Source organism: Cavenderia fasciculata (assembly GCF_000203815.1).
Source record: "Cavenderia fasciculata unplaced genomic scaffold Scf_ET2XIPL01COFD4-5, whole genome shotgun sequence".
In the NCBI taxonomy this organism is placed as follows: Eukaryota; Evosea; class Eumycetozoa; order Acytosteliales; family Cavenderiaceae; genus Cavenderia; species Cavenderia fasciculata.
In genome coordinates this window covers 752,273-765,049 of record NW_004457695.1, presented here as the reverse complement: position 1 = coordinate 765,049, position 12,777 = coordinate 752,273, and the positions used below count along the sequence as shown (strand labels likewise).

Genomic DNA, 12,777 nt, shown 5'->3' with positions numbered 1-12,777 from the left:
TATAATACCATTGAGCAGAGGAGTGCCACATCAAGTTTGGATAAAGAAAGACTCTTGACCACGTATGTTTGGTTTGGTTGATTGATCGCGCACAAATAGGGTGTAGATCCTATCAGGTACCTGGCGAGGTTGAAAAAGAAAGAAGAGTAGGTCAGGTTAGTTACTTTTATTTTTCGTCTCTCTCTATTTTGATTCCAAAGACAGTACATACGCCCCTTAGTAGAAACAAATAAACAAATACAAATACGAAAGAAAGAAGGAAGGAAGTGAAGGAATAATGACAAGTGGTAGTAGTAGTGGTCGAGGTAGCTGTAAAAAGCAGTCCCTGCAACGACGTCCACCATCCTTGCTGACATTCTCTATTCTTTTAATTCTTTTACTCTATTATCACATCGATACTGTCTCTTCGCAAAGTAAGTAAAGTAAAAGTTCATACTTGGTGCAATGAATAAAAAAAAAAAAAAAAAAAAATTTGACCTCGAATTGAACATCACCACGCGATCTCTTGTCTAAGTTATTTACGATCGATATATACATTATATATTTATTGATTACTTTATATAATATATATATTTATTTATATCTCAATTCAACTTAATTCTATGTAGATTGTTTAAATGGATACAATCAGAATGTCGAATGGTTTGTAGTGAGAAAACTACCAGGTTCGAAAAACTACGTCTACTTTGATGCGACAGGTGTCAAGACGAGTGGCAGTGACTTTAGCGTACACCTAGCACCGCTCGTACAACAAACAGCCAGCCCGTTTAAAACATTTATCGCCTACAATGACAAACCATACTACAACAGTGACGACGACTCAGTCGGCGAGGTTGCACCTTCGACAAGCTCGACGGCCTTTTACAAGGACGGAATTGCAAAAGGGTTGGTTGTCTTTGAAACGACTTCCTCTCGACCAGGTTTCCACTTGAAACACTCGATGGAAGGCTTTCCTGTGCCAATCCGATCGGTACCCACCGAGGTCAGACGTCCATCAACCGACCCAGACCTGTGGATGCCCAACGACTACGTCACGCTTTCCACACTCAAGCACTACGATGTTAGTCGCGGCCACCAGTTCATTTGCACGTCGTTTACAAACTTTCTGCAAATCAAAGACGCCCTCGTAGCTGCGCATCCAAACATCTATGCAACCAATCCAAACGCACCAAACAAGGTACAGCTTCGACCACTGTTTTCACTGTCAACCCCATCATATAACCCAAGTGTCGTCACCAATACCGATCCTACAACGACCTCTTATCGATTCTATTCGGCCGACCGTCTATCAGCAATTTGGTCACAACCTCAATTATCATCTTTATCAATTACTACTCCTGTAAGTGTCAAACAAACAAACAAACAAACAAACAAACAAACAAAAAATATAACTAATACATTTATTTATTTATTTATTTTTCTAGATGTTAAATACGTTGTATAATCAAAAGGGAGTTGTTGAAACGTGGTTGCCTTTGGGATTGACAAGGTCAATATTGCCAACAAAATCGATTCAATTCTCGTCAGAGATGGATGCTGGTAGTATTGCATTTACCGATCAGTCACCGCTGCCAGAGACTGGTTACTTTTGTGTCGGTGACAATTCAGCCGATGGTAATGTTCGTGGTACTGTTGTTTGTGTTGTCAATGCTCCAAAGACGGTTCATGCCTACATGGCCATGTCCACATTTAAATACATCACATCCACTTGTACGTCCAATGCCTGTGCCAGCCAAGTTACAACCGTCCAAAATCGTATCAGTTTCAACGGTCCCATCATGGTCGAAACCAGTCGTCAAGCATCAAACCCATCGTTTCCATCACACTTGGTATCGTACTATCGAGCATTGGTTGACAACAGCTTGCCAAATACCTATGTCTCTGTTCAACCAACAGCGATGCTTGCATTGGGATGCGATCAAGAATGTCTTGCAGCACTTGGCGAAGGTCCTTCTGAATTCACAAGTGATCACGATGCCTATATCACATTTGCCCAGAATCGAGCTCAAACAGTACTGTTGAAATTAAAGAATGCCGGATCATCATCGGAGCTCCGAATCATATCCCTCCAAACACAAGACGCCATCACTATCCCACTCCACCTCTACAAGGGTGTGTATTTCCCAGAACCATCGTCGGACGGGTCGGTTGTGCAGGACAATCTCGTATTGATCTATCGTTCGTTACAAAAGATGATTGACCTTATCCCACAACTATTGACAAGTATCGAGATTGATTTGGTTGACAACACTCCAGAGTGGATTGTTACGTTTGACGAGACATCCAAGATTGCTACAATCAATGGAATCACCAATACACCTATTGATATTGCTAATCTGTGTATGGATAGTGTATTTAGGGCATTCTCAAATGTTTTAATTTCAAAATTAAACAACAACCAATTCATATCGATCGATCAAACGCTGGCGACCAATCTATTTCCACCCGGCACCACCACTATGCAATCTGTTTCACCTTCTGCATGGACAGCTCTGTACCGTGGTCTGGTCAACGTTGTCTCGATGCGTGTACGTGAGCTTACCTTTGGTCATCAGCTTACCGTTGCACAACGACAATCTCTCGATAGTTGTCAACTATCGACACCCATAATCAACATGGAATATTATGTCAACGACAACGTTCTCGACGATGCATCGTTCAACGAAGGGTGGGTAACTGCCTACCTGTTGGATCTCGTCGACGAATCAAACGATAACTCTGGTGAACTCGGTGACACTAATCGTGGTTCTGCCGTCCCATTGTCTAGTATTCTCAAGACTGTATCTACCTGTACAGTGACGGGTGTGGAATATGGTGTGATTGATTTTACAGTTGATCTTGTCGCTACACTCACCCATCAATCATTGTACGTAGAAGCACAAAAGATACCAAGCATCATGTTGTTCAATCGTATCTATGAGGCTTGCTCACCGCCTGTCGCCAACCCACCAAACATGCCAGCGTCGCCAACCCTTGTAGAGTATCTTTTTGCCAAAGGTGTACATGATGACGATCTCTCTGTCATCCCTATCGCCTCACTCTCTGACACACTGTCAGTTTGGGCATCGGATGAATCCAACAGTCTCTTGTCGAATCGTGCTCTACAATTCCTATTCTCACAGTCGTACAAGGATATGATCCAAACCGACACCAATCTTCGTCAACAACTTCGTATGTACGATCCAACACTCTGCCAATTCGGTAGCCAAAACACACCAATCACTCCACTCGGTATCGAGTTGATCACAAAGTATCTGGTCTACAAACAAGATGCTGCAACCGACACCAATGCATATGGTGGTACTGTAGACAGCCCATTACTATCGATTAGTCATCTCCAAGGTGTATCTGTCACATCATATCAAGGTCGTATCTGTTCATTCGTCACTGGTAGTCAATTACTCATGTCTGAGTGTCCATCAGGTCCAATCGTATTGGAAATCATCCCTCCAAGCAGTTCACCAACCCGATCCACTCAAAATCAAATTCAAGTGCGTGGAAAGAAACTGAATGAAGGAGGATTATTGATTCATGTAGGAAGTGACACGTGTCAAATACAATCTGTTGTTACTCAATCCAATGGGGAGGAGTTGCTAAGTTGCTTCGCAGGTACGGGTATTGGTAAGCATGTTATCAGCTACACCAGTACATTAGCTACTCTTCCAATTATAAGATTACCATCAACCGTTTATCAACAACTTATTTATGATGCACCAACGATTCAACTTGCAACACCCAACACTGGCCTATTAACGGTAGGACAACAAATAACCATACAAGGTACCAATATGCTCTCACCAACATCCACTCGAGATGATATCCAAGTATTCCTCAACAAAATACCCGTACCTGTCAATACTATCGAATTCACCGATGGCAAAGATTCGATCAAAGTCACAGTAAATGGTGTTGGATTGGTCAATCAACTCTATGTCATTGTTGGATCACAAATTAGTAATACAGTCAATCTTGCATTCCTCCCACCAACCATCTCGTCGATTACGCCACTCGATGACATTCCAACAGACTTTCTCAACTTTCCATCAATCATTACGATTGTAGGACAACACTTTGGCTCATCACCCAACCAAGTGTTAGCATATATTGGATCACAGGAATGCTCAACTACTTCTTTGATCAGTGACACCCAAATCGAATGTGTAGCTCCTGATAACTATGGAAAGGATTATGCTGTCAGTGTTACAGTCGGTGGACAATCAGCAGAATCATCACAAACAGTCGACTATGCCTCTCCAGTTGTCCTCCAAATCCTCACCAATTCGAGTACCAGTCCAACTGCCATGACCGAATTTATTTGGATTGTTGGTATAGACATGGGATTGGCACTTCAACAGGTACCATACGTCATGTACAAGAGTCCCACCGATGACCAATACATTCGTGAGATGGATTGTCTCGATGCTGGACAATTTTGTAATGACGATCCATTTATGGATGTAGATTATTCAGAGTTGAGCGGTCCCGCCAATCCCGATTTCGATCCCGACACACCTGGTGGTGTTAAAGGAACAGCGACTTTTGATCCAACCTACTGGGTTCGAGATACAGCAGAGTCGCACAAGAATCACGAGTGTCTCATCTGCTATATTGGTTCTGGTGTTGGCAAAGGATGGACAATCTCGTCTGTCATCTTTGGAGGTATTGAAAACCAAGGTGAAATCCCAAACAATATCATCAACTATACGCCACCATCAATCACCGAGATTATCGTCCAAAAAGATGGTGATGATGGTGGTAGCCAAGAAGAAGGTGAATCCAATACAAAACCAACACAAGGTGGCGCTCACCTCACAATCAAAGGTCTCAACTTCCCACCAAACGAATTGCAACCAGAAGCTCCAGAGGAGCCAATCAAATTCCAAGGTCTACCAACCTATAGCAATTCATCGATTGGTTGGCATTTAGTAAACAACCTAGAATGGTTCAACTCGACGATGATTGAATGTGACACACCTGCTGGTTTTGGTTTGGATATCAAAGTATATCTGTTTGTCGGTGGTCAGGAATCTATCACCGAGATGAAGTATTCTTACGATGCTCCAACTCTTGACGAACCGCCACAAGATCAAATGTATCATGGACCGGCCAAAGGTGGCGATTTGATCACCATTGCTGGAAAGAACTTTGTCCCACAAGTCTATGCACAACAAATCAACGACAAGTACGAGGAACAAGATAAAAGCAATTTGACAGTCTCTATCAATGCTGTTGATTGTTCCAAGATCAAATGGATCGATCATACCAAGGTTGAATGTACCACACCAAAGGGCACAGGAAAAGATTATAAAATCAATGTTATTGTTGGTACTCAACAAGTCGAAAAAGATAATACTTATTTTTCTTATGACAGTATGTAATTGTAATTTAAAAAACAAAAGTATAATTTTTAAAAATAATTTTAACAGATTTTAATTTTCTATATAGAACCAAAGATTGATGAAATTAATCCAAAGAAAGGAAGATTGGATAAAGATACATTAATCAATATTCAAGGAATCAATTTTGGTGAAAAAGTTGAAAATGTTAAAGTTGATTTGAAGGATAAAACTACGGCTACAACCGAGGAATGTGTTATTGAATCGTGTCAAGATGATTTGATCAAATGTCGAGTACCAACATCTGACAAGGTGAAAACCATTCAAGTCAAAGTAACAGTTGGTGAACAAGATCATGAACAAACATCGGAACAAGAAAACATCGAATACAACTATTATGCCAAACCACAAATCAATTCTATCTGTGTCAAGAATGGACAAGAACAATGCTCATCTTCATCATCGTCATCACTCCAAGGTGAGATCAAGGGTGATCAAGACATTGTACTCTTTGGTGAGAACTTTGTAGAGGATGACTCCGAGTTGGTTGCCATGTTTGATGGACAAGAAACGAGAATCACTGGTATGACATCAAACACCAAGATGACAATTAAATCATTGGATGGTGGTGGAAGTGCCAAGAGAAAGATCAAGGTCATTCTCAAGAATCAACAACTTGGCGATGCCGAGAGTAATGAAAACCAACAATTCTCTTTCAAACCTCCAAAAGTAGATTCTGTCAGCCCTGCCTCTGGGAAGAAAAAGGAAAGCAATGACGTTACAATTGGAGGTAGCAATCTGGGTTTGTCAAACAAGGGACAAGTCAGTGTTTCCGTTGGAGGTGTTCCATGCGGCCAAGCAACTGTTGTTTCAGACACTAAAGTTACATGCAGCATACCACCATCAGAGACTAGCGGTTACAAAAGAGTCACAGTCACCTATGAAGATCAAACAAGTAATAATGACAAGACATTCAAACATGAGGATGATGAAAGCAGTGAAGAGAGTAGCGATAATAGTAATAGTAATGGTGAAGAGACATCTTCAAACACTTCTGGAGTTACCTCTGTCGTTACTGTTGGAGCTACTGTTGGAGCTACTGTTGGTGCCACAGCTGGTGCCACAGCTGGAGCTACCGTTGGAGCTACCGTTGGAGCTACCGTTGGTGCCACCGTCGGAGCCACCGTTGGAGCTACTGTTGGCGCCACAGCTGAGGCTACCGTTGGAGCCACCGTCGGAGCCACCGTTGGAGCTACAGCTGAAGCTACCGTTGGAGCTACTGTTGGAGCTACCGTTGGTGCCACAGCTGAAGCTACTGTTGGAGCTACTGTTGGAGCCACCGTTGGAGCGACAGCTGAAGCTACTGTTGGAGCGACTGTTGGAGCTACTGTTGGAGCTACTGTTGGAGCCACCGTTGGAGCTACTGTTGGAGCCACCGTTGGAGCGACAGCTGAAGCTACTGTTGGAGTTACCGTTGGAGTTACCGTTGGAGTTACCGTTGGAGCTACCGTTGGGGCTACCATTGGAGCTACAACTGGTGGATCCTCACCTACCACCACCTATGTACCAACCACAACAACAGGCACAACAGGAGTTGTTAAGCCACCCGTTAAAGTTACTGGATACGTATTCAACGATGTCAACTCTGATGGTGTATACGATAGTGCAACTGATATTGTCATGTCTGGTGTAACAGTCCAATTGAGCGGTCCTCAATCACCACCACAAAAACAAACCGATGCAAACGGATTCTTTTCGTTTGGTCCACTCCCCGCGGATGAAAGAGATTACATACTATACATCAGTCCCACCCCCTCCGGTTATTCGGCTCCAACAAACAGTTTCACCATTAAATTAATTAATAATGTTGAGAAGAACCTCCCACTGGTCGTTTCAAACCAACAAACAACTGGAGACTCTTCTGGAGCAATCACATCTGGTGATAGTAGTACCACTGGTGGTAGTGTTTCATCGTCGGTCTCTGGAACAGTCTATATTGATAGAAACTTTAATAATGTATTCAACACACCCGATGAACTTGGTTATGGCCAAGGTTTGGTCGTGAAGTTGAATGGTGCTCAAGGTTCATTCCAAGTACAAACCGATGTCAATGGTTTCTTTAGATTCACCGATTTAATTGCCGATGGCCAAGCATACACACTTGATCTCGAAGCTGCTCCAGCTGGATACACATCACGAATCACCAATTTTGTTCTGACTGGTGACAAGCAAAGAAATATTGCATTGACCCAATTGGTTGTCGTCTCTGGTGTCGTCTTTAACGACGTCGATGTGAATGGTGTCTACTCGTTGCCAAATGATATTGGATTGGCCAACATTCAAGTATTCTTGGAAGGTCCGCAAGGTCCATTCACCGTCCAAACAGATGCATCTGGTGGCTATACATTTGGTGAAATTGCAGGTGACAATCAAAACTATATTGTCCGTGTCGATGCCCCACCCGTCGGACTTTGGATTACATCCCTTAGTTATGTCATCAAGTTGAATGTACCCGTCATTCAACAAAACTTTGCAGCCGATACATTAATTGGTGTCACTGGTTACATCTATAACGATGTCAACTTTGACAATCAATACAACCAACAATATGATGTCGGATTTGGAAATATCTCTGTCACATTAAAGAATCCAATCACTGGAGCTCCACTTTATGTCGTTCAAACCAAACCCGATGGATCCTATTCATTTGACTCGTTGGTTGCCAACAATATCGAATACCCACTCGTTGCCGACACTCCACCTGGCTACGCTCTCGTACAGGATAGTGTCATGGTCAAACTGACCAGCATCAATGGTATCACAATTCACCAAAACTTTGCTGCAAGAAAGCTGGTACTCGTATCTGGTTATGTTTTCAATGATATCGATCAAGATGGCATATTTGATGATCAGTCTGAATTTGGTATTGGAGGTTTAAATATTAAATTGGGAGGTCCACAAGGTTCATTTATCGTTCAAACCCAAGCCGATGGCTCCTATTCGTTTGACCACCTTCCAGCCGACAATCAAGTATACACACTTCGTGTAAACTCACCACCACCCAATTACGAATTCCAACAAGGTATCAACATTATCCTCTCACCGTCGACTGTGGATATCCATCAAAATATCAAAGCAAGAAAATTGTTGAAAATCTCTGGAACTGTCTTTGTTGACAGTGACGGTGGTCAATTGACAACCCCAATTGGCAATGTTAAAGTTTATTTGTCTGGACCCCAAGGAATCCATCGTGACATCCTCACCGACACTGGTGGTCAATACAGTTTTAATGGACTGTATGGAAACAATCAACAAGATTATACCATTTACATTGACGCTCCAACTGACCATTATGACGCTACACCGATTCACACTATCAAGTTGACCAATGACAACCGACAAGAAAACATAAACATCAAGAAATATGTTTCTCTATCTGGTTATGTCTTTGGTGACAATGATTTTGACAATCTCTACCATCCAGAAGCGATGGTTGACATTCCATTTGCAGGTGTAAGCATCAGTCTTGTTCACCCAACCACTGGCCAAATCATGTACTCTACTCAAACCAACGCTGATGGTGACTATCAATTTGAAAAAGTCATCAAGGATGGAGATTATCATTTGACCGTTGGTACTCTTCCTCGAACGGATTACACAGTCATACCATCCAATGTTTTTAACATATCATTCCAGCAATTAGATATTCATAAAGACATTGTAACACGAAAACTGATAACACTATCTGGTTTTATCTTTAATGACAAGAATCATGACAACCTTTACAATAATGGTCAAGATGAAATTGCAAGAGGACAAGGAATTTCAGTTTCCCTCGTAAGATCAAGTGCTGGGCCAATTCAAATTGTCCAAACAGATAACAATGGTTTCTATTCGTTCGTATCATTGGCTAGTGATGGTCAGCTTGCCAAGCTTTCCATTGATCCTTACACCGAAGGTCTTGGATTCTACGCACCAATTCAAGAGTTTGGTCATACACTTGGTCTCGCCAATATCCAACAAAACATTGCAACCAACACCAACTCTGAAAAAGGTTGTTATGGGTCAATAACTAGAGGTGTTACAGTAGTTAAAAAATTATATTTGGACTATGGTATCTTTGATATATCAAAATATGGATGGACAGCAACAGATGAAATAGAAAGTACATTTGATTTCCCATATTATTGTTCCATTGCTAAAACCGAACCCAACTCTGCCACCTATGAAATTCGTTACAATTACGATCTGGATATTGAATTGTTTACAGATTCAAATTCAAATGGTATTAAAGATGTCAATGATCAACATGTTGTCACCTACCAACAATATTCATTGGAAATTAAATCAACACTTGGTCCATCCAATACGCTATTTATGCAACTCTTTACAAATCTGATGACTGGTAATAGTATTAAAGTTAATGTTCCTTCAAACTCTATCATTACCGTCATTCCAATTATCCAACAAGAACAAGCTGGATCAACATCCTCTCAATCACCAACCTATTATGAAATCATACCTCCATTTATCAATAATAAGATTGTTAATCTTGTTTATCCACCAACCGACCCATTACGTATTGTCAAGATTGGACTATTCCCAGTGATCATCGGAAAACCAGTTGTAATCACCTCTCAAGATGGTCAACTATTCAATCTACCATACGGACAATTCAACAGAGCCTATTTCAACAATATTGGTCTTGACACTTCACTCCCATTCGTCGTTACAATTGATGAATCGATTCATTCACTCCATGTTGGTTTAATCGATGATACTCTCTTGACCATCACCACTGTCGCAGGATTAGCATTGATAAATACCTTGGAAAATCAACAAAAGATTGCATTTATCGAAGTATTTAATCCAAACATGTTGATACTCAATACAGCGGGTGGAGGAAGGATAACTCTTCAAACAACCTACTATCCTCAACAACAACTATTTTTGGATGGTGTTGCAATCTCTTGTGATACCTATGGTCAAAATGAAGAATCGGTCGTCGCATGCTACACTCCAAAGATGTTTGGATCATTAACTGAAAAATCACTCACGATGAATTGGAACGGCTTATCATTGGTAGCAACTGGTTCAGTATCTTACCAATTAGATCCTCTTCCAACGCCATTTAAATATTATGCAATTGGTAGAATTTATTATGACGTTGATACCAACAACCTTTACCAAGATAATAGCAATGACCGTGTCATCCAAGATAATACTCTTCAAATATCACTCACCTTTATCCCAGAAGTTGACTTATCCTCCTCATCCTCTTCATCACCACCTGTGCCAACAACAACAATTGTTTCTACACACAATGGATATTATATCCTATCAAGTGATGAATTGGGAAGCTATACAATTAGTATAAATTCAATGGGTGATGCCTCTACTATCATCCCACTCAATGATTTTGAAGTTACATTTGTCGACCCATTAGAACAATTAATCAATTTGGACATTTCTGTCATGGAAAAAACACAAAGTGGTTGTATTGGTAGTATCACTCACAACCAAGTTGGCCAAATAGTAAATCTTCAATACGGTAGATATCCATTGATCAATTATGGTGTCGATATCTTGGATCCATTGGTTACCTTTAACTTGCCATCCTATTGTCAATCCGTTCAAGACCCTCTTGATACCGATTATACATTGATAAAGTATAAAACGCAATTACAAATCAAAACATTTATCGATGCCAATGTGAATGGTCTGATGGATCCTGAAGAGGAAGAAATTTTGTATTTGGGACCTAGCTCATATCAAATAATAGTGACAAGTACTCTACCAGATGGAACGACTCCATTAACCAAAGTATATTATGAAATGTACTCGCTCATGACATTTGACATTGCAACAACAAGTACCATCTGGATCAATGGTGCAACTGCAAAGATGACAATTTCAATGCCATTTTCAACAATACAAGTGGTCGACCCAACCCAAGTCTCTGTTATTACCATTCCCATTCCAATGTGCTCGACTGAAGCTCTATCATTGCATCGCACCGATAGTATGAACCGCGATCCACCATATGACACTATTAAACTTGGTCATGGTAGATTCACACCATCTTACTTTGACAATCTAGTCTGGCCTGGTGTTGATAAATTGGGAATGTTTTCTTTCCGAACCTCTCCTTATCTCACGGTTATGCTCCTCAACCCAACAACCAACCAAGTCATTCAAACCTTTGGATACGATCCGTCAGATCCATTCAAAACGTACTCTTTTGTAAATGACCCACAGGTTGTTGTTCAAATCATCGATCCAACAATATGGCCAACATCAATGGCAAGCCTTGGAAGTGTCTTTGGAATCACGAATCGTTACCAACTCTATACCAACCCACCCGTCAGATATGTATTGGATCAAGTTGAATTGACATGTACCGATGGCGAACAACAATTCGTACAATGTACCATTCCACCATATATTGCATCGACACCTTTTGAAAAATCAATCCAAGTAATGTCTGGTGATGTTGTCCTCGCATCGTACACCTCTACCTACAATATGGAATTGACGTTACAATTTTATGATGACAATCAAATAACTGGAATCATTCCATCAGCATTGCCATCGTACCAATTTCCAACAACATTTACCGTTCAAATTAAATATGGTGATACAGATGTTGTCATTCATGAACACATTGAATCGATTTTAGTACGTCCTGATACTGATTTCACTGTATCAGTATCTTCATTCGATAATCCTCTTGTCCATTTGGTAAACAACAATCTACCAATACCAAGAACCTCTGTTCCTTTGACGATTGGATTAGGTGTATTCTCTGTGTCCAATATTAAATATTCACCAACAAGATTCTGGGGTGTACAACCACAACAAGGCAAAGAATTATCACTCCCAATTGGTATTTATGATCAAGATAAATTAGAATCAATTGGATGGAATGAAAAGATTGGATCTGCCAAGGTTCAAGGTCAATCAATCACGCTCTATGCAGAGTTTGAAACAAGAGAAGCGGTATCAATCAACCTCGCTAATGGAGCCACCAACCTGGTTCCTGATCTAGGCCAAGACACTGTCACATCTCTACAAATTATTCCAACAGATTTGTTTGATTGGTCAATTGAATCACCAGTTCCAAAAGGTGGTAAATTATCACAACTCATTCCACATCCATTCACCAGAGAATCAGATTTAATCACAATCAAAGATTCGACAACTTTGATAGATTTTGTATGTACAAGTATTCAAATTGGTTTAATTTCATGTGATATCCCTTCATCGACACTTGATCGAATTCCTATTACCATTGTGTTGAATAATATCAATATTCATTATCAATATTATATTAATACAATTTAAATAAATAGTCTACAAGTTTTTATTAAAGAATTGTATTTGGAACTAAATAAATTAATAAATTTATTTGCTTGCTATGATCGAAAGAGTCTACTTAATG

The 12,777-nt window shown here is 40.6% G+C and overlaps 1 protein-coding gene across 1 annotated transcript; it reads left to right on the top strand.

The window, feature by feature from the left end:
- Positions 1-277: 277 nt before the first annotated feature.
- Positions 278-12,680, top strand: DFA_07881 (uncharacterized protein; the record flags this gene model as incomplete). Its single annotated transcript, XM_004355322.1, has 4 exons — positions 278-311; positions 921-1,339; positions 1,425-5,370; positions 5,446-12,680. 4 exons carry the CDS (start codon positions 278-280, stop codon positions 12,678-12,680), a joined length of 11,634 nt encoding a protein of 3,877 aa, XP_004355374.1.
- Positions 12,681-12,777: the final 97 nt, after the last annotated feature.